Source organism: Elgaria multicarinata, chromosome 23 (genome assembly GCF_023053635.1).
Source record: "Elgaria multicarinata webbii isolate HBS135686 ecotype San Diego chromosome 23, rElgMul1.1.pri, whole genome shotgun sequence".
Classification (NCBI taxonomy): domain Eukaryota; kingdom Metazoa; phylum Chordata; class Lepidosauria; order Squamata; family Anguidae; genus Elgaria; species Elgaria multicarinata.
Window position 1 is genome coordinate 5,463,758 of NC_086193.1, and position 27,021 is coordinate 5,490,778.

The window sequence follows — 27,021 nt, forward strand, 5'->3', positions numbered from 1 at the left end:
CTAAAATGTTTTGCAGGTCTCCGCTAGAGACGTTCCTTGCTTCCATTAGGGACCTGAAGCAATCGACGGGTCCGTTTGCAACCCTTTAAGACACCCCAATGTGGGTTAGAAATGCTCTTTGAGGAGTTGCAGAGAAGAGGCCTCTCTCCAACGTGGCACGCAGGAAAGCCCCGGCATGGGCTCAAAACTGGGAGGGGGTAAAGCAGCTGGTGGCTTCCGTAAGATGGCGACTGAACCCCAGTTGGCATCACAAAGAGGAATTTAGAGCGGCCGAAACAGGAAAGGGGAGAGAGAGGAGGAGAAGGAAGTGATGGCGGTGGGAACCAGGGGGCGTTTGGATGGCATGGCATAGGAAACTCCTGATGAACGTCATCACCAACGGGCAAAGCAGCAGCGGGCCAAAATATGTACCAGCGGCTTCGTTGCCGACCAGCAGGCCAAGAAGGAGGGGGCCGGGCTATGTACCGTACACCCGTGGGCGGTGCTGGTTTGAGAGCGGTTGAAAACCCATCCCTGAAAGTCTGCCTGTGGCCGTGAGTTAAAAAGCAGAGAAGGAAAGGGCAGAGTTAAGGCAAATACAATGGCACCAAAGCACTGCGCCCACGAGGCAGTTTCAAAAGGGCAGGCCCTCTAGGGCACGGACGCCAAGCGCGCGGATTCCGTTTTTAAAAAACCCACCGCCGTTTTTCGGAATGTGTGGAGAGATCTCGGGAGGCCTGTAAACAGATTGGATTTGTGGCATGAAAGAGAGAGAGACACACACACACATACTCTCTCTCTCTCTCTCTCTCACACACACACACACACACACACACACACACACACACTCACTCACTCACTCACTCACGTCCCCCCTTCTATCCCAAAAGAAGGTTTAAAGAGGTTTTTGGCCTCCTGCGTCAACAGCTTTTTCTTCCTTTGGCTCGCCTGTTAACGCAACCGTACAAAATTTCCTTGAGAGAAAAAGAGAAGTACGGAGTTGTAGTTTGTATTTACAAGATATTGGTCTCTCAATGAATAAGGGGGAGCCCCTTACGTGTAAACAAAATATGGGCACTGGGAGGATAACAGAAGAGGTTTAGAAGCGGATAAGGCACACGTCACAATGCACCGTCGACTCCATGCCTCTCCCCCCCCTATTCTCCCTGCTCCAAAGGAGGCTTTTCACATTTGCCGTTTTCCTCCCGAGTCTGAGAAACCCGCAAACCATGCTTCCGGTGAGCAATACGGTCCATGAAGGGGGAAAAAAAAAAAGAGACACACGCACAGAGAGATTAACCCTGCTCTTTTGAAAACACACAGCAACGGCATTAAAGGACAACATCAGGGGCGCTTTCCCTGCAGAGATGCCCGAGGGAGAGGCACAGCCTACTTGGGCTAGAAGGCCAACTTCCAGACCGCACTGGGGCAAAGGAAACAAAACGAAACGCAGGTTTGAAAATCATCCAGAGTGCTCCCATTTCCCAGCATAAAAGGGGCTTCCGGTGTGTTCGACTGCAACTCCTGTAATTGGCGAAGGATTACAGGAGTTGCCGTTGAAGACGTTGGAAGCACGGTCGCTTGGGGGAGGCTAGACCGCAAGAGAACCATTCCCAAGAGTATTTCCAGGCCGGGAAACCCCCAACGCACTGAGAAATGTTTCGGGGGAAGGCGTCCACTTCCGTTAGAGTGGGAGTTGAGAACAGAAGTAAACTCAGGCAATGGCGAGGCGGTGGAAAGGACCAGGGGGTTAGAACCCTTCGTGCCTTCTCCAAAGAAGCCACTCCGTGCCGGGGCAAAAAAGAGGATCCCTGCAAGGTCTGGCTGCAGAAAGGTGACCGTTGCCTTCAGTAAAGGTCGCTCCAGCAGTGGGGTGGGCCCACCCCCCACCTGTGCGCGCGTACCCCCCAAAAGGGCACAGATGACAAGGAGGGATGCCCAGCCCACAATCCAGCCCTACTGCGACCCTTCCCAGAATTCCACCCGTCCACTGTGGGGCAGAGCTAAAAGCGTCGTCAGAAACTCACGGGTCAGAACCAGTAACGCAAACGCCTTCGGATTTTTTTAAAAAGAAGAAGACGTTTGGGGCGCGTTTTGAAGCCCGCTGTAGCTTTCTGCTCTAGCCAGCAGACAGATTAACGGCATCTCCAAAGTTTCCGTGGCAGCAAGCAAGTTGCTAGCAGTCAAAAGGACAAAAAAACAGAACACACCTGAAATGGAGAACTACCTGGCCAAAGTCTTCAACAGGGAAAGACTCCCTTTTGGTGGAGGGCACGCTGACGGCAATTGAAGGTTTCCCCCTGCAACAAGTTCTTAAATACAGAAAGCCAGCAGCACTAAGAGAGGGATAGGCTAGGGCATTTCATCCCAAAATGCTACTTACCTACTTACAGGAATGTTGGGAGAGGCATTAAGCTGTGAGATGCCGCTACCCTCAATCCCAAGGCCTAAAGCAGGTGACCATCAGGAACAGCCGGAACCCTACATGACCTCCTGTTTGGGTGCTGATTGCCTGCTGCCCCTCACAACAATTTGCATGAGTGCAGGATCTCAAAGGGCGTTAAGAAAAACGCGAGCCAATGGAAAGAAGCGAAGAGGGTGGGGGGCTGGGGGAAAGCCGAGTCTCCTGCCCAAAATCCACGGACAAACGTAGCGCTGAACTGCTGCTCTAGGCAAACCTACCAGATCTAACAAGAAACGGGTGTGCGAATCGCCTTTCCTCGGGCATCCATTTGCAAAGACAAGGAAGTGGGGGGGGGGGATCCCCAAGAATCAAGATGGCATAATCTGTCCCTCGACACGGAACTAGTCAAAATATTGGCAACGACTGCTTCTCCGCCATTTCCGAGAGGCGACGCCAGAGGCTGCGTGCACGGATTCCGGAACTTTTGCAGCCGTCGAAAAGAGAACGTAAAATTAAAAAAAAAAAAACAGGGTAGGGAAGGGTTAGGGTTTGCAGGAGAATGCAAAATCATTTCTCCCGCCCCGCTTCGCAAAAACGAGAACAGAAAAACAAATCCCAAACCTGCAAATTTTTTTTTGCAACAACCCAAAATAAAACTATCCACCCAGTCCAGCAGGAGAAATCAGGGCCACCGGCTGCCAGCCGGATAGTTGGGGACCGTAGGGTAAGCAGGGAGGCTGTTCCCAGAGAAGTTGTTGAACTGAGCTTCTCGACTCGGGGGATCCTTCCATGAGCCGCTCTGCCACTCGTCCTGGGCTTTCCGAAAGCTGCCTCCACCACTGCGGTAGAACCGGTGGACCTGAAGAGGAAACAGAACAGAAAGAGTTAATACAATTTCTCTCTCTCTCTCCCACACACACACACACACACCTGTTGAACATCTGCCTTGCGCGTTCGTTCTACAGCACTAATCCGTCCCTACCTCTGACTTCACCCTCTGGATTGCTCAGTTAAATTTGGGAGAAGCGGCAAAAAAGAGACCCTAAGGTCTTTAGTGCTACCGTTTAAACAGCTTGGCGGGTGGGGTGGGGGACTTCTGCAATCACCCCCTGCCTCCCCCCCCCGCTGAATTTGCTACTGAAACGGAGCAGTGTGGCAGCTGAAAAGAGCAATGTTTTCTTTCAAACCAGTTTTGGGTGGGTGTTTTCCTTGCCACGCCGTCAAATTTCAGCAGCGCCTTGCTGCTTTGCATTTCTTCAAACAAGGAAATGTCAGCTCTACTTGGCTGGTGGGAAATTTGGCAGTGGGACTGGGGGATTGCAAAAAAAATAAAAATAAAAAATGGCTAAGCCCCCCCCGCCCCGCCCCGCCCCCGGTGGCTCACGGACCACATGTTGTCTGCCCGTGTGCTATAGCGAAGTAGGAACCTCATCAAAAGAAAGGAAGAGAGAGAGGCGTCCAGCGTTCCGCTTGATCATATTCCTCATTCAACTTCTTCTGTGCTAGTCGGTCACGAAAAACAGGAGGACTTGAAAGCCTTGTTATTTATCTCATTCACTTGCCAGAGCAAGGTGAGTGTTCGTAACCCTAGCAGACGTCCCCCTTGCTGTTGGCTCTGGAAAAAAACCTCTTTCTGATCACATCTGTGGCCATAGCTGGACAGGGGATGACGCACAGGGGATCTCGGTATCAGGGAGGGATGATCCCTCTCTTGTTCCGGGATCTCGCCCGCCACTTTGGCCCCAGTTTTTCCGTGGTCCCGGGCTGAGCCCAAGACCACAGGACGTCTGGCCAGTTGCACCTCATGCGTGTAGTTTTTTTGAGAACTGCCTTTGAAAACGGCCCGGAAGCTTCAGACGGTACAAAACTGCTTACCTGGATCAGGAAGAGAAACATCACAGCGGCCGACATCGTGAACATGATAGCTGAGAAAACCATTATTACAGCAGCCCCGACATTGGTGCTGAAGAATGTCACGGCAGCCAGCCACCCGCTGAAAGAGAGGGCAAGGTGAGTTTCTGAAAAGGTCTCTCGTGTTTCAGCAATTTAATAAAGACATGGATGAGCCTGTTTCTCTCTCTCTCTCTCTCTCTCACACACACACACAGCCCCTTTGCCACCATGAAATCAGGAAGCCTCTAACCACTGCATTGAGCAGGGGGTTGGACTCGATGGCCTTAGAGGCCCCTTCCAACTCTGCTATTCTATGATTCTGTGAAATACTTGAAAGGTTGTCACACAGAGGAGGGCCAGGATCTCTTCTCGATTCTCCCAGAGTACAGGACACAGAATAACGGGCTCAAGTTAAAGGAAGCCAGATTCCAGCTGGACATCAGGAAAAACTTCCTGACTGTTAGAGCGGTACGACAATGGAACCAGTGACCTAGGGAGGTTGTGGGCTCTCCCACACTAGAGGCCTTCAAGAGGCAGCTGGACAAGCATCTGTCAAGGATGCTTTAGGGTGGATTCCTGCACTGAGCGGGAGGTTGGACTCGATGGCCTTATAGGCCCCTTCCAACTCCGCTATTCTATGATTCTATGAAAGCAGGTAACCAGGATTTCTCTAGTAGAGGCTGCATGCATAAGCAAAGGGCTTTATTATTATTATTATTATCCTGGTTGTGCTTTTTACACTGTATTTTGTATTTGTGCTTTTAACCTGTTGGATGTTTTATTATGGTTTTAATTCTTGTGAGCCGCCCAGAGAGCTTCAGCTATTGGGCGGTATAAAAATGTAATAAATAAATATATAAATAATAATAATTTATATAGCGTCATCAACGTTCACGGTGCTGTACAGAACAAAATAAAACAGAATACAAACCATGATAGAATACAAATCCAATGAGCTGTCAGCATTTCTTCTGGAGTTTTGACACTTTTTACCGTTTTGAATGGGTTTTCTTTCTAGCTTTGCTAGCCAACACACCATCTGCATCTCTGCAAGCTCACGGGATTCCACCCGCCCTCTTTTGCGTCCACACAGGGACTAGTCACTAGAAACTTTCTGAGTCGATTCACGTGCATGTCACAAGCCAAGTTCTCTGCCCAACCTTTGACGTTCCCATGGCATTATTTGACCGGCCTTTTCCATGAATTTGCAGGGGTTTGATGGTGGTGCCTTCTGACTTACGGAGGCGGCGTAAGACGTTTTTGTCCCAATCCTGCAAACCCCCCGGCGCTTCAGATGTGAGTGAGTTAAGTTACACACAGCAGTGTAATAAGCTACTCACAGAAGCTGATTTGTCTGACTGTATTGGGGACAACAGTAACTTATCTTCAAAATAAGTTACGGTGTGTAGCTTATTAACTCATCATGGCTTAAAGTGACATCTGAACGCAGCCATTGTCTCTCGTGAGAAAAAGGACAAAGGGGAAATTGCCCTGAGGAGATGCTGCCATTTCTGGTAGTACCTGCTATTTATTTATTTATTTATTTATTTATTTATATCCCACCTTTTTTCCTCCAAGGAACCCAAGGCGGCGTACATAATCCTCCTCCTCTCCATTTTAACCTCACAACAACAACCCTGTGAGGTAGGTTGGGCTGAGAGTCTGCGACTGGCCCAAAGTCACCCAGTGGGTTTCCATGGCCGAGTGGGGACTAGAACCCGGGTCTCCCGACTCCCAGTCCAACACGTTAGCCACTACACCACACTGGCTCTTCATTTATTTAAAACATTTGCATCCCGCCCTGTATCACTAGGATCTCAGGGTGGCGTACATTTACAAAAAAATGCAGTCATTTAACAACAACAACACAGCTTGACTCTCCTGACACGAACCTACCCGTACGCTACACTCAACATCTAAGGTCCTCCTCCGAGTGCCTACTCCGAGGGAAGCTCGGAGGATGGCAACAAGGCAGAGGGCCTTTTCAGTGGTGGCCCCCAATTATGGAATGAACTCCCCGATGAGGCTTGCCTGGTGCCAACATTGTTATCTTTTCGGTGCCAGGTCAAGACTTTTCTCTTCTCCCAGGCATTTAACAGCATTTAACAACATATGCTAACTTGGTTTGTTTTTTAATGGACCCCAGAACTGTTGTTTTTAAATGGATACTGTTGTTTTTATATTTTTGATGGTTTGAAATTTTGTATACTTTTTAATGTTCACTGTTCTTAACTTTTGTAAACCGCCCAGAGAGCTTCGACTATGGGGCGGTATATACATTTATTAAATAAATAAATAAATAAATAAATAATCAGGAACAACCCAATGGGTGTCCGCTGCCTAATTAATTGGGGGCAGGGGTAATTTTAAAGTTGATCAAAAGAAATCTGGATATAATCTGGGCGTGCAACATCCTAAGAATGTAAAACGAGCCCTGCTGGATCAGACCAAGGGTCCATCTGGTCCAGCACTCTGTTCACACAGTGGCCAACCAGCCATCAGCCAGGGATGAACCAGCAGGACATAGAATCATAGAATAGCAGAGTTGGAAGGGGTCTACAAGGCCATCCAGTCCAACCCCCTGCTCAATGCAGGAATCCACCCTAAAGCATCCCTGACAGATGGTTGTCCAGCTGCCTCTTGAAGGCCTCTAGTGTGGGAGAGCCCACAACCTCCCTAGGGAACTGATTCCATTGTCGCACTGCTCTAACAGTCAGGAAGTTTTTCCTGATGTCCACATGGTGCAACTGCACCCTCCCGCCCATGTTCCCCAGCAACTGGTGCACACAGGCTTATTGCCTTGAATACTGGAGACAGCACACAACCATCAGGGCTAGTAGCCCTGGATAGCCTTCGCCTCCAGGAATTTCTCCAATTCCCTTTTAAAGCCATCCAGATTGGTGGCCATCACGACATCTTGTGGCAGTGAGTTCCATAATTTAACTCTGCGCTGTGTGAAGAAGTCTTTCCTTTTATTTGTCCTAGATCTCCCACCCATCAGCTTCATGGGGTGACCCCGGGTTCTAGTATTTTGAGAGAAGGAGAAAAAATGTTTCCCTATCCACGTTCTCCACACCAGGCATCATTTTGTACACATCATCTGTCCTAGGGGTGAATTCCACCCCCACCCTTTTGATCCCAGCGGTGCGGACGTCGGAAAACTTTTATTTTAAAAGAAGGCTGATTTTAAAACTGGGCTCCCAAGACACTTTCAGGAGCTCGATTTCATTTTAAAAGAAAAATTGGACTGCCCCCTACCCCGGGGTTAGTGGCAAATTCGGGGTCAGGACAGAGGAAGCAGAAAATCATTTTGGGGTGGGGTGGGGGGGTGAAATTCAGCCTGCAGTAATATGCTGCCCCCCCCCCCCTTTCAAGAAGGGCTAAAGTGTCAGGAGTTTCATTGCTTACCAAACGCCCCATCCGCTGAAGCCGATCGCCTGGATGACCGCTAGGATGAACTGCATGCCGAAAATGAAGAAAAACGTCATGAAGTTGAAGGAGCTGTCTGACCTGGGGTGCGATCGAGGGAGGAGAGAAGCAGATTTAGCCCACGCAGGAAGTTACGCGGCAATCACAGAATCGTAGAATAGCAGAGTTGGAAGGGGCCTAAAAGGCCATCGAGTCCAACCCCCTGCTCAATGCAGGAATCCACCCTAAAGCATCCCCGACAGGTGGTTGTCCAAAGGCCTCTAGTGTGGGAGAGCCCACAACCTCCCTAGGTCACTGATTCCATTGTTGTACTGCTCTAACAGTCAGGAAGTTTTTCCTGATGTCCAGCCGGAATCTGGCTTCTTGTACCTTGAACCCATTATTCCATGTCCTGCATTCTGGGAGGATCAAGAAGAGATCCTGGCCCTCCTCTGTGTGACAACCTTTTAAGTATTTGAAGAGTGCTATCATGTCTCCCCTCAATCTTCTCTTCTCCAGGCTAAACATGCCCAGTAGAATCATAGAATAGCAGAGTTGGAAGGGGCCTATAAGGCCATCGAGTCCAACCTCCCGCTCAGTGCAGGAATCCACCCTAAAGCATCCTTGACAGATGCTTGTCCAGCTGCCTCTTGAAGGCCTCTAGTGTGGGAGAGCCCACAACCTCCCTAGGTAACTGGTTCCATTGTCGTACTGCTCTAACAGTCAGGAAGTTTTTCCTGATGTCCAGCTGGAATCTGGCTTCTTGTACCTTGAGCCCTGCACTCTGGGAAGATTGAGAAGAGATCCTGGCCCTCCTCTGTGTGACAACCTTTAAAGTATTTGAAAAGTGCTCTCATGGCTCCCCTCAATCTTCTCTTCTCCAGGCTCAACATGCCCAGTTGTTTCAGTCCCTCTTCATAGGGCTTTGTTTCCAGACCCCTGGTCATCCTAGTTGCCAGGATGTCAAAACTAAACTGCATACAGTCCAGGCACCATAAACCAGCCCAGGAATGTGCTCACTCGGTTTCTTCCCCTTTAATTTATTACTCAAGAAAAGAGATTGTAACTTAGAGCTGGGAAAAGTGCAGAAAAGGGCAACTAAAATGATGAAGGGGCTGAAGCATCACCCCTACGAGGGAAGGTAGTGCTTTTATATTGAGTTTTGTATTTGTGTTTTTAGACTGGTGGTTGCTCTGTTGTGCTTTTTCGTGGTTTTATTTTTTGTGAACCGCTAAACTACTATACTGCTTTTGTGCTGACCGTTTGACAGGTCTATGACCATAATAATAAAATCAATCCGTTCCTCTTTACACCCTGGGGTATAAAAGCGAAGATGTCTCTGGCCCTAAATTTGGGGAGTGAGGGGAAGGAAAGAGATTGATCTATTAGGGGACCGGGAAAGTGCTGTTTCAGGAAGCCAAAATCCCTGCCTCCGTTATGAGTGCAGCCAGGCGAACTCTGTACACTCACGCCTGCTCAAACACAATACATTTCGGGCTGCAAATCCTCCCTTGCTGCTGTCTCACTGTCCTCATCCCACACGCCCTTCGGCTAAAAGGGATGAACCAGCAATAATCCACCTCTAGGAGAAGGATTAGCAGGGGAAATAGCTCCTCAAAGCCGTATCAGAAGCATTAGAGGAGCTGCCGAAAATAAGGGGGAAAAAACAACGGATAGAATGCAGATTCCCGGCTGCTTCTGGGGGTACGCGGAACAGCTTCCGGAAGCAAGAGGTAACAAGATTCCCAACCTTGGGTGGAAATTGGCACTTCCCAAAACGAAGCGTGCATTCCTTCGGGGAAGCGCCTGAGAACCCTAAAGGCAAGCCTCGACTCGCAGAAACTTTTCCTCGTAAGTGGAACCGACCTAATATTTCTAGCCACGCCACAGGTAAGATTCAGGAGGCTCTGGGTAACGTGCCCCCAAAAGATAAACAGAAATGGGATTAAAAAAAAAACACGTATATTGGGAAAATTCTCTAGCACTCCTCAATTTTTTTAGCCTTAAACCGACTTATTTTGGGATCCGCTCCAAATTCTCCCTGGTCTAGAAAGGCAACAGAATGACTGGCCGAGTGTACTGTGCCATTTCAGCCTGACCCCGGGGCAGGGGAGGGAGGCAGGGAATTCCAAAGGAAAAGTCACTAACACTTCCAAGGGCAAGGCTGGGCTAGACCCTTCCTTTTTGAAAAGCTAGCTGCCCCTAGAGTCGGAAGACTGAGAGATGGTTGTGCACGCGCTGGTAACTTCGAGGCTCGACTTCTGCAATGCGCTCTACATAGGGCTACCTTTGCGCCTAGTCTGGAAACTTCAACTAGTGCAAAAAATGGCAGCCAGGTTGGTCACTGGTACACCTAGGGGAGACCACATTACACCAGTTTTAAAATCTCTTCCCTGGCTGCCGATTAGTTTCCGAGCAAAGTATAAAGTGTTGGTTATCACCTTTAAAGCCCTACATGGCTTGGGTCCGGGCTACCTGCGGGATTGCCTTCTCCCGTACAATCTGCCCTGCACACTCAGGTCCTCTGGGAAGAATCTACTTCAGCCTGCCAAAATTAGGCTGACGGGTATTACCCAGAGGACCTTCTCTTCTGCTGCTCCCACACTGTGGAATGGCCAGCTGGAGGAGACTCATAGAATCATAAAATAGTAGAGTTGGAAGGGGCCTATAAGGCCATCGAGTCCAACCCCCTGCTCAATGCAGGAATCCACCCTAAAGCATCCCTGACAGATGGTTGTCCAGCTGCCTCTTGAAGGCCTCCAATGTGGGAGAGGCCACCACCTCCCTAGGTAACTGGTTCCGTTGTCGTACTGCTCTAACAATCAGGACGTTTTTCCTGATGTCCAGCCGGAATCAGGCTTCCTGTCACTTGAGCCCATCATTCCGTGTCCTGCACTCTGGGAGGATCGAGAAGAGATCCTGGCCCTCCTCTGTGTGACAACCTTTTAAGTATTTGAAGACTGCTATCATGTCTCCCCTCCATCTTCTCTCCTCCAGGCTAAACACGCCCAGTTCTTTCAGTCTCTCCTCATAGGGCTTTGTTTCCAGACTCCTGATCATCCTCTGAACCCGCTCCAGCTTGTCTGCGTCCTTCTTGAATTGTGGAGCCCAGAACTGGACGCAATACTCTAGATGAGGCCTAACCAGGGCCGAACACAGAGGAACCAGTACCTCACGCGATTTGGAAGCTCTACTTCTATTAATGCAGCCCTAAATAGCATTGGCCTTTCTTGCAGCCATACTGATATCTGCCGGCAGGCCTATCCAGTGGAATTTTAGGATGCTTTTGGGATGGTTTTTTTTAGGATGTTTTAACAATGTATACTATGTTTTTAATCAGTCGCCTAATGTCTTTTATACTTACTGTTGCTCCACACCTCAATCAGAATGGAGAGGCGGGTAAGAAATAAATTTATTTTGGGGATGCACTCAAAAGGTCTTCCTCCACTCTTCCTCGTCAGGACTCTACCCCGTCAGCCTCCCACGTGTGGGATTTTAGAGAAGGGGCACAAAGTCACACCAGCGTGCAATTACCTAAAGGCTTTGTAGACCGGCCGGAACCAGCAGACATAACTGCAAGGGCTGAAGAGGATGACCCAGAGGATAGCAAAGCCAAAATTGGTACCACTGCCACCACCAATCCACCAGGCCACGCAACCAAGGAGATTGACAGCCAAAGTGATGGAGTAAACTGCGGGTAAAGAGAGGATGCAGTCAGTTGTACATCAAAAGAGGGCGTTTTAAAGCCACCTTCCCTAACCTAGTGCCAGCTAGATGGCGGGACGGTGGGAGATGTAGTACCGCACATCTGGAGGGCGCTAGGTTGGGGAAGGGTGTGTTTAACCCTTCTTTCTGCTCATCACTGCCTCTTGGGGGGGAAATAAACTCTAAGATAAATCATGCATCGTACAGAATCCATGGGGAGCCTGTGTTCTCTGGAGAATGCAGAAATAAGAAGGGGCCTATTCAGAAGACACGCTAAGCCCTGGTTAGACGGGTAACCCTGTTGCAATAAATGATTAGTGAGCGTGTTTAAACCGTGGTTATGCAGCCACGATGGTTCAGAATGGTTCAGACAACACATTATTAACGCTCCTGGTGGTTACACATAGACCTAGCGTCCCCCAGGGGAAGAGCCTTCAATGGCCTGGTTCAGAAGACACTTTAATCCACAGCTTTAACCATGGTTAAAGCCATTTAACCATGGTTAGTTAAATGGCTATAACCATGGTTAAAGCCGTGGATTAAAGTGTCTTCTGAACCAGGCCAGTGTGGTGGCCTCCATCATAGGATCATAGAATAGCAGAGTTGGAAGGGGCCTACAAGGCCATCGAGTCCAACCCCCTGCTCAATGCAGGAATCCACCCTAAAGCATCCCTGACAGAGGGTTGTCCAGCTGCCTCTTGAAGGCCTCTAGTGTGGGAGAGCCCACAACCTCCCTAGGTCACTGATTCCACCGTCGCACTGCTCTAACAGTCAGGAAGTTTTTCCTGATGTCCAGCCGGAATCTGGCTTCCTTTAACTTGAGCCAGTTATTCCGTGTCCTGCACTCTGGGAGGATCGAGAAGAGATCCTGGCCCTCCTCTGTGTGACAACCTTTAAAGTCTTTGAAGACTGCTCTCATGTCTCCCCTCAGCCTTCTCTTCTCCAGGTTAAACATGCCCAGTTCTTTCAGTCTCTCTTCCTAGGGCTTTGTTTCTAGACCTCTGATCATCCAGGTTGCCCTCTTCTGAACACGCATCCTACGGAATTCCCTGCCTTTAGAGGTAAGGCAGGTGCCAACTTTGTATTCCTTCTGGCACCTCCTGAAAACTAGGGCTGTGCTCCGCTCCGGACCGGAGAAGCAGTAGCGGATTGGGCTGCTTCGCCTCCGCTTAAGGAGGAGGCGAAGAGGATTTGGGGGGCCACGGAGCGTCACGGGGCAGATCGAGACAAAGGCGGATCCTTCGCCTCGATCCGGAGCTCCGAAAAAAGGTAAGCGTGGAGGGAGAGGGATTACTTGCCACAGTCCATGCAGTGATGGCAGCAGAGCCAGGTAAGGGAGCAGGGAGGAGGGTAGTTCTTACCTGTTCCGTCGCAGCCCGGCACCAGCTTCACTTGAGCCCACGGCTCAACCCGGGCCTACACTTCCAGGTTGAGCTGCGGGCTCAAGTGAAGCCGACACTGGTCAGCGACGGACCCAGGTAAGTGGGGGGGGGGGGCTTACCTGTTGCCGGCACCAGGTAAGTCTATAAGGGGGGAAAACGGAGCTCTGTAATGGAGCGGACCGGGACTAAGGCGAAGCCACGCGGGGCAGTTCCGGATCACGCCACGAAGCGGATTGGGGGGTTCCGTGCATAGCCCTACTGAAAACGTTGCTGCTCCAGGAAGCCTTCCTTAATGACCACTTTGCACTTTGTTTCTTTTTTAAAAAATGTACTTTTAATGTGTTTTTACTCTGCCTTTATTCAGTTGTTCTATTTGTCCACCGCTCCGAAATTCTTGAATGGGGGGGGGGGCGGTATATAAATATCGTAAACAAATAAATACAAACGTTTCGCTCCAAATGCTTAACGTGTCGTCTCAACAGGGTCGAAGAGACGAAACAGTGTGGTTTCGAGCCGCCAAACAACCTAACATTCTACCCCCTGTATATATTTTGTTTCTTTTACAAGAGTGAGCGTAAAGGCTCACATTTTGCATAAGATATTCTGGTTTTTGCCGGCTGGGGGAGGAACTTTGCATTGAAGCCTCCCACCTCAACTCATAAAACCTTTATCCAAACAGTCCTTTGGCTTGTGAGGTTTTGCTGGCCTTGAACACACATTTTCAAGCATTTCTCTGCAGCTGTAAGGCCAAGCGGTTTGCTGTTTTTTTAAAAAAAACCACAAAAACTGATTTATTCATTTTTTAGGAAATTGAAACCTCCAACCAACACGCACCCACGGACCTGGTGAAACTCCAAAGGTACTGCATTAAATCCCCCCACTGAGTACGGTCTCCTTGAACTTACAGATCCACAAGTAATAGATCCTTTTCACCAGCGTCTGGTGATCGACGGGGATCTCATCAGCAAAGTTCTGGTAGAAGCACGGTTTCAGCGGGATAAACTTCGGAAGCGGTGGGAAGTTGTTCACCCTCTCTACAAAGAGAGAATTTTTTTTTAAAAAAAAAAATAATCACTGCTGCTTAAGGAGAGAAAAGAGATTGTTCCAAAAGCCAAGGTTAGCATTTAGAACAGTGGTTCCCAAAGTGGGTGGTACTGCACCCTTGGGTTGGGTGGGATTGCATGGGGGGGGCGTTAAGAGGCAAGGGGGCGAAAGGGGGTCTTTTCCGAGAAGCGCCTCTCCAGAAGGTCTTAAAACCCAGGGACATTTTTATGGGAGAAGATAGTTTGGTCCCAAGCCATATAGGGGAAGAATCCACACATGTATCAATACCGTTTAAGAAGAGTCCTTTTGAAACGTTTCAAAAGCACCAAAACGCTAATGAAGAGACATTCCCTGTTAGGTGTGCCCCGCCATGCCGGCTACAAAACAGATTACTAAACGTGGTGATTTAAGACTCATGTTAAGTGACTTTAAACCAGACATTGGGAAACTGGTATCACTTCATAAAGCCCCTCCATCACATTAAGAATTTACAGAATACTGAGGTACTCTACCGCCCAGAGAGCTTCGGCTATGGGGTGGTATATAAATGCCAGAAATCAAATCAAATCTACCCTAGTTACTAAATGTGGTATCTAATATTCTTGCTAAATGGACTACCAGACTTTGAAAAGATGATATCACTGGATCAAGTTCATCAATTATGTTTAATTGAATAAACTAAAAGAAATGTAATTGGATTTGGAATAAATATTCAATTAATTGTTACTGTTTTGAATTTTATTGTTATTATCTTCCTTAGTGGGTTGTTGAAAATGGCTATTCTGAATAATTATTTTTATAATGTAGGGTAGGGGACAGTGGGCATGAGTTTGTGGTGACCTGAAAAAGTTTGGGAACCACTGATTTAGAACCACCGGTCACCACAACGGCCTGGTTCAGACAACACGCTAAACCATGCCGCTTAACCACGAAATGGTTAGTGGAATGCATTAAGGTGAATGTATTCCCCTTAACCATTTTGTGGTTAAGCGGCATGGTTTAGCGTGTTGTCTGAACGGGGCCAAACGATAGAAATTATAACATGCAAATAAAAATACCCCCCAAACACACAAGCACATCTGAATTGTTGCGCATGTCATTTGGGCTTGAAAACGAAAAAAGCAGGAAGCAACAGCTAGGTCAGAAGGTCCAGGGCACAGGAAATTGCATGCTGCCCAGGGAAATTTCTGTCGAATTTCGTACGCTGAGGCATCCCATGACGTTCTGCAAAGCAACACATTTTATCTTGCCATTTGCACGGCTTCCATTCAAGGCAGAGTTCAGCAGCTGTCATGAGAAACCCTAGAAAGACAACGCGAGGGCAGAAGACGGGTGTTGTTGGTTTTTCGTTACCTGCCATTCCTTCCTCGGGGGAGTTTTAAGTCACGCAGAGCTGGGCCTATGAGAGACAAGAAGAATTCTAAGATCCAGTGTAGTGGTTAGGCCAACGCTTCCCAAATTGCCACTTCAGTTTAGCTTGCATGAAACAAGCAGCTAAGGGTGAGTCACCAACTGGGCGTCACTGGGAAAACCCCACCTCCTTACTGGCCAACACACAAACGGGGGGGGGGGAATATCTTGGGACAGAGGCAATAAAATATGATACAGAAACCAGTAGCATTAACTGCCCCACCTCCCACGAAAGGCCGCCCCACCACCACCGCCACACGCCTTCCACAAACTCTTTGGGCTCAATCGCTTCCCCCTCCCAGGACCGCTAAATCAGCCCCGTGTTGTATAGTGGTTAGAGCAGCCTTCCCCAATCGGGTAATAAGGAGTGCCCCTAGGCACACAACCGCATAACAGTTGAATCAAACAATATTTATATCGAATTTCGAAACAGTGACATTTTGTAATAAGAACAAATATAAGGCAGCTCAATCAAACAGATTAATATAGGGCTGTGCACAGACGCCCCCCCCCCCCCCGGTAAACCGCTTCGCGGCCCGATCCGGAACTTCGTGGCCCGGTCGGATTCGACCTTCCCCTGTTCCGCTCCACGGAGCGAGATCTGGAGGGGGCGGATTGAGATTTTGCTCCCCACTTCCCTACTTATTGGCCTCTGCGGCAGATGGCAGAAGCAGGTAAGTGGGGACAAAATGGGGGCCGAATAAGCTCCCTCCCCCCTTATCTGGCACCGCTGTCGTCACACGGAGGCAGGTAAGTGGGGGAAAGGGGGCTTACCAGGCTCCACCACACTTACCTGCGTTCGGAGCTCCGGATGGAAGCGAACCGCTTCGCCTCGATCCACAGCTCCCCTGACCAGATTCGGATCCACCTTTGGCGGAGGCGGATTGGGTCGCTCCGCTCTGGATTCGCAATCCGAATCGGAGCGGAGCACAGCCCAAGATTAGTAACGTCAATTATACAGTGGTGCAATCCAACAACGTAGAACAGGGAGTCAAAACGACGTCCCAAACATTACATTGACCACAAAAATAACAGGAGTCCGTATTCGCGTCCCGTTTCGTACGTACTACTTCTTCAGATACACAGTCATTTAAGAGTCGCCTGTACGGGTGTGGGCTGGAGATGGCAAGTCCAAATCTCCTTGCAAACTGGCCCACCTCCCACAAAAGTCCTCCCAATCGCCACCACACGCCATCCACAAACTCTTTGGGCTCAACCACTTCCTCTCCCAGGACCGCTATATCAACGCAGTGTGGTGTAGTGGTTAGAGCAGCCTTCCCCAATCGAGTGCCTTCCACTTTTTCACTTCGACTCCCATTAGCCCCAACCAGGAATGCTGAGAGGTGCAACACATGTCATCTGTGGGCCACCAGGCTGGAGAGAGATGGGTCAATTTTAATGGTGCACTGACCAGAGAACTTTGGTTAATGGTCAGTATAAAAAATGTAATAAATAAATTACCGTATTTCTTCGATTGCAAGACTCCATCGATTGTAAGACGCACACTAATTTCAGTACCACCAACAGAAAAACACACACCCTAAAAACACATCTGTGATTCTAAGACGCACCCCATTTTTAGAGATGTTTATATGGGGAAAAAGGTGCGTCTTAGAATCAAAGAAATAGGGTAATAACTAATTTCTGAGGGCCTGGGGGGTAGAAATCGGCCTGCCTCTGGAACCCACTGCTACCAAGGAACACAACAGGCGCATAGTATATGGGAAATGCACCTTCTTTGCCAATTTTGGGATGGTGAAAGGCCAAAAGAAAGGATGTAGGCCGTATGCAGCAGGGTGGATAAAAATCAATGTTTTTTTTAAAATAAATAAATAAAAAAAACAGTTTTTTAAAAAAAATTAAATCGGATTTTTTTTTTAATAAAACGCTTTTTGAGGAAAAATCTATCTAAAGATAGTTTTCTATTTAAAATACATTACAGCCCAAAGGTTATTCATCGTTAAATAAGGATTCGTTCTTAACGATGTCGCATGAGGCTGTATATTCCTGCAACGTTTAAATTTGGGGGTGAATGAATTCCATGAAGGCACTCGCCGTGTCATGCTCTTCCGGAGGTTTCTGTAAGATTATTGGGCAATCTTATTTTCTATCTAGAAGGTCTTATTATCACAGATGTTTGGTTTGACAGTTCTCAAAACGGTGAATTTGGGTCTGCAGGGATCACAGTCCCATTGTGCCTTGGCAAATCGCCCAGACAGCTCCGGCTATTGGGCGGTGTAGAAATGTAATAAATAAATAAATAAATCGATATACACAGAATCAACCGCTTTACCTCTTAAGTGCTAAGTTTAAAATAATTCAATGAACAGAGTGCACTTTTTTGGGGTGTGTGTGTGGGGGGAGTCACATGAAACCACATATTCCCACCCCCGGGTTGGAGAGACCTGGGATTATTATTATTAATTATTATTATTATTATTATTATTATTATTATTATTATTATATTTATTTGTATCCTGCCTTTTGCCCAATGCTGGGCCTCAAGGCAGCCTTACAAAGTTTAAAATATACATGGGGGGGGGGGGGGGGGGAGAGAAACAAAACCATAAACAATTAAAAAATACACAACAAAATTATAAGACATTAACATAGATGGAGGGCTGAATTATTCTCCAAAGGCCTGCCAGAACAAAGAAGTTTTTGCCTGCTTCCGAAAGCCCATCAAGGAGGGAGCCAGTCTAGCTTCCCTGGGAAGAGAGTTCCAGAGCACCGGAGCAGCCACCGAGAAGGCCCTCTCCCACGTTCCCACCAAGCACGCCTGTGAAGGTGGGACTGAAAGAAGGGCTTCTCCAAAAGATCTCAAAGCATGGGCAGGCTCATAAGGGAGAATACGTTCTTTCAAATAACCTGGACCCGAACCATATAGAGCTTTATAGGTCATAACCAGCACTTTGAATTGTGCCCGGAAACAGACTGGAAGCCAGTGGTTTAGCCTAATCTACCTTACAGGGTTGTTGTGAAGATAAACATTGGTGTGTTTGTGTGTGTGTGTGAGAGAGAGTGGAATACATACCTGCTCACCAAGCCCCTTGTAGGTACAAATTCACTGCTAGTTCCTGCAATCCTATCTGCCTCTGCCATTCCACCCACTCCAATTGATAGATTGCAACATCTTTGGGGCAGAGCACTGTATTTTCAGACTTGCGATATTCAGTAAAAGGAGTGCCGTTAAGTCTGAAGGGGGTATGATGACAATGCTTGAAAAAGATGCTAAAATAAAACCAGCGTCTAAGCTTGCAAAAGAGGAGGCGGATGAGATACAGGGGCTAAGATTTTGGGGTGCAGGGGATGTTAATAAGTCGGGCTGATTGAACCCTGATTGAATTGTGGAATTGGGCTCCACAATTCAAGAAGGATGCAGACAAGCTGGAGCGTGTTCAGAAGAGGGCAACCAGGATGATCAGGGGTCTAGAAACAAAGCCCTATGAAGAGAGACTGAAAGAACTGGGCATGTTTAGCCTGGAGAAGAGAAGATTGAGGGGAGACATGAGAGCAGTCTTCAAATACTTAAAAGGTTGTCACACAGAGGAGGGCCAGGATCTCTTCTCGATCCTCCCAGAGTGCAGGACACGGAATAACGGGCTCAAGTTAAAGGAAGCCAGATTCCGGCTGGACATCAGGAAAAACTTCCTGACTGTTAGAGCAGTGCGACGGTGGAATCAGTTACCTAGGGAGGTTGTGGGCTCTCCCACACTAGAGGCCTTCAAGAGGCAGCTGGACAACCATCTGTCAGGGATGCTTTAGGGTGGATTCCTGCATTGAGCAGGGGGTTGGACTCGATGGCCTTGTAGGCCCCTTCCAACTCTGCTATTCTATGATTCTATGATTCTAACCCTTTGCCCCGTCTTCAGTCACCCCACCCTTCTCTTTTAGACACTCCAACCTCCCAATTAGGTCACGTGATCTGCATATTTGGGGTCTCTCCCCCCTCCAAAAAAACAGCCACTGCTCCCCCTCCATTTCCAGCAAACGGACAGAAGAGCCCTTGTGACAACTCAAGGAAAAGCACTTTAAAAAAAAGATCCAGGGAACACAAAGAGGCGAGTGTCCTCTCTCAGAGGCAGCCAAGTTTGCCAAGGAGTAGGAACAGACAGCGCTTCGATCAGAGTCGAGGGGCACAAAAACAGAATCGCCACGCTTCCGTGGAAGGCTCGGGTTTTGGGCCATCCAGAACACAGAACCCAGCATTTTAAAGAAAACCAGCTACGACCCTTGGTCTGATCCAGCACAGCTCTTAAATTTAACATTTAAAGCCCTAAAAGGCTTGGAAGGAACACCTCCTCCCATATGTACCTGCCCGGATGCTAAGGTCATCCTTAGGGGTCCTTCTCCAAGACCCCCTGTCAAAGGAAGTAAGGCAGGTGGCTACCAGGAGCAGGGCCTTCTCTGCTGTGGCACCCCAGCTGTAGAACGAGCTCCCTAAGGAGGTTTGCCTGGCACCTACGCTATATTCTTTTAGACGCCAGGTGAAGAAGACTTTTTTATTCTCCCAGCATTTTAACAGTCTATAAATTCAATTTTAACTTTGCCGTTTTAACTTTGTATTTTAACGTCGTTATTTCTGCACTGCTGCTGATTTTATCAGGGTTGTGCTTTTATATTGTATTTTATATTATGCTTTTATACTGGTTTTTTTTTTAATGCTTTGAACGGTCTTAATTTTTGTGAACCGCCCAGAGAGCTTCAGCTATTGGGTGGTATAGAAATGCAATAAATAAATAAGAAAAGTTCTTAATTTTATTTAAGTAGCTGATATAGCCACCGTTGCTCAGCCCCCCCTAAAATATATCTCTGTGAGGTAACCATCTTAAAGTCGTAGGCCGGTGCTAGGCCTGTGAGTTAACTTTTAAACCAATTAAATCCATTTCTTTCCTCCCCGCCTAACACTTAATTTTTGTGAACCGCCCAGAGAGCTCCGGCTATTAGGCGGTATAGAAATGTAATAAATAAATAAATAACACCTTTACGACAACCCCACAAGGTAGGCCAGTGCTAGGCCTGGGAGGTAACTTTAAAATGAGTTAGAATGGGCTGCACAACAGGTAGAAGAAGACCTTTTGAGTCTTGAAATCATCCCCGTTTTCGTTATAAAAAGAAGCTCTCTGCAAGTAGACTGCTAGCTTTTCAAAAAGGAAGGGTCTGGTTCAGGCTTGCCCTTGGATATGCTCGTGACTTGAGTATTGTGTCCAGTTCTGGGCACCACAATTCAAGAAGGACGCAGACAAGCTGGAGCGTGTTCAGAGGAGGGCAACCAGGATGATCAGGGGTCTGGAAACAAAGCCCTATGAAGAGAGACTGAAAGAACTGGGCATGTTTAGCCTGGAGAAGAGAAGATTGAGGGGAGACATGGTAGCACTCTTCAAGAACTTAAAAGGTTGTCACACAGAGGAGGGCCAGGATCTCTTCTCGATCCTCCCAGAGTGCAGGACACGGAATAAGAGGCTCAAGTTACAGGAAGCCAGATTCCAGCTGGACATCAGGAAAAACTTCCTGACTGTTAGAGCAGTACGACAATGGAACCAGTGACCTAGCAAGGTGGTGGGCTGTCCCACACTGGAGGCCTTCAAGAGGCAGCTGGACAACCATCTGTCAGGTATGCTTTAGGGTGGATTCCTGCATGGAGCAGGGGGTTGGACTTGATGGCCTTATGGGCCCCTTCCAACTCTACTATTCTACGATTCTATGACTTCTACTTTGGAATCCCCTGCCCAGGTTCAGGCTGAAATGGCCTACTACATTCGACCACCTCATTCTGCTGCCTTTGTGGACCAGGGAGAATTCGGGGACCACCTGCTATTATTTTCTGTTATCATCGATGCCAGGATCTGTATCATTTTCTCAGCAAGATCATTCTCAGCGTTTTCTCGCAATTGGGTTCCTTTAAACCAATTCTCTCCCTCTGAGTTTGTAAGAATTTCGGCCGTCATACAGACACCTTTTTTTTTATTGGGGTTGTCACGGCCTTTGTGCCGTAGACAAATCAAAAGTGTTCCGTAATCCGGCATTCAGTTTTCCTGCAGCAGCAACCAGATGCCTGCAAAAATCAATAAACAGGAACAGGGGTCAATGGTCCTTTCCTGCTCTGGTAGCCGAGCAACCAGTTTCAGAGACATTCTGTCTCTCATCTTAGAGGTAGTACAGAGCCATGGCTACTAGTAGCCATTGACAGCTCTATGAATGTGTCTAAGGAATTTCGCAGGTGGCTGTTCCAGGGGTGATGGGGAGAATGGGTCCCAGGAAATCTTGAGCTGGATGTTTTATTTATTTATTTTTATTTTTAAAAAATTCTAACCCGCCTCTCCATCCTGATTGAGGCGGGGAACGACAACAGCGTAAAACACAAAAAAATGACTCAAAACGCAAAATACATTGTTAAAACTTCCTAAAAACACACTAAAAGCCTCCTAAAATTCCACTGGATAGGCCTGCCGGTTGAGGGTGATGGAGAAATGCGTTTTGTGATATAGAATCATAAAATAGTAGAGTTGGAAGGGGTCTCTTAAGGCCATCGAGTCCAACCCCCTGCTCAATGCAGGAACCCACCCTAAAGCATCCCTGACAGATGGTTGTCCAGCTGCCTCTTGAAGGCCTCTAGGGTGGGAGAGCCCACCACCTCCCTAGGTCACTGGTTCCATTGTCGTACTGCTCTAACAGGAAGTTTTTCCTGATGTCCAGATGGATTCTGGCTTCCTGTAACTTGAGCCCATTATTCCGTGTCCTGTACTCTGGGAGGATCGAGAAGAGATCCTGGCCCTCCTCTGTGTGACAACCTTTTAAGTCTTTGAAGAGTGCTATCATGTCTCCCCTCAATCTTCTCTTCTCCAGGCTAAACATGCCCAGTTCTTTCAGTCTCTCTTCATAGGGCTTTGTTTCCAGACCCTTGATCACCCTGGTTGCCCTCCTCTGAACACGCTCCAGATTGTCTGCGTCCTTCTTGAATTGTGGAGGCCAGAACTGGACGCAATACTCCAGATGAGGCCTAACCAGGGCCGAACAGAGAGGAACCAGTACCTCACGCGATTTGGAAGCTCTACTTCTATTAATGCAGCCCAAAATAGCATTTGCCTTTCTTGCAGCCCTATCGCACTGTTGGCTCACATTCAGCTTGTGATCTACAACAATTCCAAGATCCTTCTCGTTTGTAGTGTTGTTGAGACTGAAGGACCACTGGAGGTTTTTGAAGGTAAGGTCAAGGAGTGTGGGTCGGATCCAGAAGCAGTCAGAAAGCCAGGGTAGAGATTTAAGGAAGGGCAGTGTTTGATCACAGCAAAGAGAAAGGTGACCAATTTGGGCAGCTGACTCCCGAACGGACACAAACAGACCAAGGCGAGCTAGTCAAAGACCAGAGAGAAGTTGACTGCATTAGTCAAGGTGCGAAGACAACAAGGACGTGATCAAAAGGGCATATTTGGTTAATGCTGTGAAAGGAGAAGCAACATTTTTTGGTGATGAACAAAATATTTACAGAAGAGTCAAAGGGTAAACCAAGGGCTTCTGCCTGTTGAACATCAGTGGATGGAAATGCTCTCAAGACAGAAGAGAAAAATGCTTGAATCCACAATACCCGATGGAACGCCTCTCCCAACATGAACCTCCCCGTACACTGCGCTCAACATCTAAGGTCCTCCTCCGAGGGCCTACTCCGAGGGAGACTCGGAGGATGGCAACAAGGGAGAGGGCCTTCTCAGTGGTGGCCCCCCAATTATGGAATGATCTCCCCGATGAGGCCCGCCTGGTGCCAACATGGTTATCTTTTCGGTGCCAGGACAAGACTTTTCTCTTCTCCCAGGCATTTAACAACATATGCTAAGTTTGTTTGTTTTTAATGGACCCCGGAACTGTTGTTTAAATGGAAACTGTTGTTTTATACTGTTTTTATATTTTTGATGGGGTTTTTTGTATAGTTTTTAATGTTCACTGTTGTTAACTTCTGTAAACCGCCCAGAGAGCTTCGGCTATGGGGCGGTATATAAATTTAATAAAGAAAGGAAGGAAGGAAGAAAGTCGACAAGTAGAGAGATGAAAAGTTTGGACGCACAAAGAAAATATCACACAGAAGCAACGCCTTGGCAATGCAGGACTGGATCAATGGGGAATGTTCTGGAACAAACGTGTGTGTATTCAGGAGCCTTTCTCACTTGAGTTCCTTCCACAAAATCCACCGTTGTAACCAAGCGTCAACATCACCCCTTTATTTTAATAACTTCGCCACCGTGTACTTCCATTATATTACAGCGGGCAGAACGATAAGACACACTAATGAAACAACCACGAAAAAAATGAATCAAAAGTGGCACAAGGCAATCATACTTCAAAACACCACCTTAGACCACATACTCTGCTATAACCAAAGCCAAATACATGAAACTGAAATAAACGGATATTCTTTTCAAGGCTGGAGTTAGTTCCTAGTTATTTATTTCTTGCAGGTTCATAATACTGCCAAAAAATTGTCGCACGAACTTCGGCGGCAATAAGGCCAAAGCTGGTTGATAGTTCCCGATTCTTTATTTGACACCACCCCTACAGTGGTGAATTCGGAAATTTTCAAGCGTGAACTCCCCCAACAGATCCATACCTGTTTCCCCAAGACAGTCCAAAAATTTGGGGAGTGGTGTTGATCCCTATCAATAAACCAGTTTTCCTCCCCTCCAGGAGTAGAACTTTTATCATAGAATAGCAGAGTTGGAAGGGGCCTACAAGGCCATCTAGTCCAACCCCCTGCTCAATGCTTACTTCAGAGTAGACATGTATAGGTAGACGTAGACATTAGTGCTGCCCAGTTTGTAGTTGTTACAAGGAGCTGACCATGGGCTAAAGTCCCGCTCATTCTGGTGGTATTCATAGAATCATAGAATAGCAGAGTTGGAAGGGGCCTACAAGGCCATCCAGTCCAACCCCCTGCTCAATGCAGGAATCCACCCTAAAGCATCCCTGACAGATGCTTGTCCAGCTGCCTCTTGAAGGCCTCTAGTGTGGGAGAGCCCACAACCTCCCTAGGTAACTGATTCCATTGTCGTACTGCTCTAACAGTCAGGACGTTTTTCCTGATGTCCAGCTGGAATCTGGCTTCCTTTAACTTGAGCCCGTTATTCCGTGTCCTGCACTCTGGGAGGATCGAGAAGAGATCCTGGCCCTCCTCTGTGTGACAACCTTTTAAGTATTTGAAGAGTGCTCTCATGTCTCCCCTCAGTCTTCTCTTCAAGATTCTCTTCTTCACTTTTTATAAAGTGAATGGATCTTAATCACCCATTCAGGACCAAGCTGCCCCCAAATACTTTACATTACAATAGGGAACAATATTTTTTGTTGGGAAAATTCCTTTCCTGTCCCTCCTTAACTACTTTATTCCCTTTTACCTTGCAGGGAAGGTGAAAGGGAATAAGGAATTCAGAGTGGGGCAGAAGAGGACCATGCCTGCTAATAAAAAGAAAACTACTATTCCTGTGAAACTCAGTTCCATCACACTACTGTTGAGCCGTACTCACTACTAGGAGTACTGTGAATAAAGACCTGAAGTGTGTATGCTTCTGCAACCCAACGTGAGCTTGAAGCGACCCATTATCCGTCTGTATTTGAGTGTAGATCGCAACGTGTGGTGTGCCAGTGTGGTGTAGTGGCTAAAGTGTTGGACTGGGAGTTGGGAGATCCGGGTTCTAGTCCCCACTTGGCCATGGGAAACCCACTGGGTGACTTTGGGCCAGTCACAGGCTCTCAGCAAAACCCACCTCACAGGGTTGTTGTGAAGACAAAATGGAGAAGAGGAGGATTAGTTGTGGGCTCTCCCACACTAGAGGTCTTCAAGAGGCAGCTGGACAACCATCTGTCAGGGATGCTTTAGGGTGGATTCCTGCATTGAGCAGGGGGTTGGACTCGATGGCCTTGTAGGCCCCTTCCAACTCTGCTATTCTATGATTCTATGATTATGTACGCCACCTTGGGTTCCTTGGAGGAAAAAAGGCGGGATATAAAATGCAATATTAAAAATAATGTCTTTTAATGCATTAAATATATTTTAGTCTCCTTGGAAACAACTTAGATTCATTTTTAAAAATATGGTAATGGGTATATAAACAAATGAATGAACGTAACACATCTATGTGAAGTTGTATGATGGGTGGTTACTAAGTACAATAAACTTGACTTGGATATAAACCTATCACATAAATAAACAAAACAAATAAACTTATCATACATCTCTACAACAGGGAGATTGTCCTGTTCAAAACGTCCCAGCGTTCATACAAGCCAAAAGAGTCATGTAAGAGGACTTCTCATGCAATGACCCCGTGTGGCACTTATAAATTAGATGCTGGGGTGTGTGGGTGTTTATTCCAAGTAAAGTTTTGGGGCAGCCACACATCACTAGCAGGTTGCCACAGGGCTTGGCTTGGCTTGGCTTCCAGACATCGGCCCCGTTCAGACAACACGCTGAACCGTGCGGCTGAACCACAAAATGGTTAACGGAATGCATTAACCATGGTTTACGGTGTCGTCCACCTCACGTTTTCCCTAACCATCTGCCCCGTTAACCACGGCAGCCTGGTTCAGACAACACACTAAACCACGCTGCCAAACCACAAAACGGTTAACGGAATGCATTAACCGTGGTTTACGGTGTCGTCCGCCTCACGTTTTCCCTAACCATCTGCCCCGTTAACCACGGCGGCCTGGTTCAGACAACACACTAAACCACACTGCCAAACCACAAAACGGTTAACGGAATGCATTAACCGTGGTTTACGGTGCCGTCCGACACACATTTCCCCTAACCATCTGCCCCGTTAACCACATCGGCCCCGTTCAGACAACACGCTAAACCATGCTGCCAAACCACAAAACGGTTAACGGAATGCATTAACCGTGGTTTACGGTGCCGTCCGACACACGTTTCCCCTAACCATCCGCCCCGTTAACTACATGGCCCCCGTTCAGACAACACGCTAACCACGCTGCCTAACCACAAAACAGTTAACGGAACATGCTGACTTGAATGCATTCCGTTAACCATGGTTTAGCGTGTTGTCTGCACCAGGCCACTGTCAAGCACACTAGAACCACACCAACAGCGACCAGCATGCATCTAAGTGAATACACAAGTAAAGGGTGGTTGGTTGGACGCACAACCTCAAAGCACACCCACACACACCCACACACTACTATCTTGATAGAAAAATTTGCAATAACAACAATAACAGCAGCAATAAAACTAATATCACCAAATAATAACAACAACATTAATAATAGTAATAATAGCAGCCACCCTTACTAGCCTCCGAGCGACTCCTGCCTGCACAGAGCCTCTTTGCACACGCGAGCCGTCGTGCAACGCCTCCCTTTTACGCTGGCTACTTGTGCAAGGCCCGCCCACTCCCTGCGGAGCCAGCCAATCAGCGCCCTCCCTGGACCAGAGGCCAATGGCCAGGGGACTTCGCCCCTCCGTCTTATTTACCTCCACCGTCGCCGCTGCCGCCTGCCGCTGCTGCCCTTTAGTCTTGCCTGGGGCCTTTAGCCCGTAGCCGCGGTGCGCCTCTGGGAGTCGTAGTTCCTCGGAAGGGGCTCCCCTGTAGGACCCAACGGGGCGCAGAACTACGACTCCCAGCACACACCGCGAGCAGGCCGGCCTGGAACCGCCTTCCAGTCAGGTGACGGCGGGGGCGTCGGCTAACGGATTCATAGCCGTGGAAAAAGAAACATAAACTTTCTAACAGAATCACACATAGGGTCATGCTTCCGGGTTTAAATAACAACAACAACAACAACAACAACAACAAC

General features: G+C 47.8%; 1 protein-coding gene across 3 annotated transcripts; it reads right to left on the bottom strand.

Moving 5' to 3' along the window:
• Positions 1-2,065: 2,065 nt before the first annotated feature.
• SCAMP4 (secretory carrier membrane protein 4) lies at positions 2,066-26,746 on the bottom strand. 3 transcript variants are annotated; one of them, XM_063147046.1, is made up of 7 exons: positions 26,699-26,746; positions 15,169-15,214; positions 13,677-13,805; positions 11,219-11,375; positions 7,685-7,786; positions 4,259-4,376; positions 2,066-3,242 (listed from the first exon to the last, which is right to left on the bottom strand). In XM_063147046.1, the coding sequence occupies exons 2-7, from the start codon at positions 15,173-15,175 to the stop codon at positions 3,066-3,068; spliced, it is 690 nt and encodes a 229-aa protein (XP_063003116.1). In that variant the 5' UTR covers positions 15,176-15,214; positions 26,699-26,746; the 3' UTR covers positions 2,066-3,065. The 3 variants fall into 3 exon arrangements, with proteins under 3 accessions (XP_063003116.1, XP_063003115.1, XP_063003117.1); XM_063147045.1 differs by lacking the exon at positions 26,699-26,746 and adding an exon at positions 26,516-26,595; XM_063147047.1 differs by lacking the exon at positions 26,699-26,746 and adding an exon at positions 26,510-26,528.
• Between the last annotated feature and the right edge of the window lie 275 nt (positions 26,747-27,021).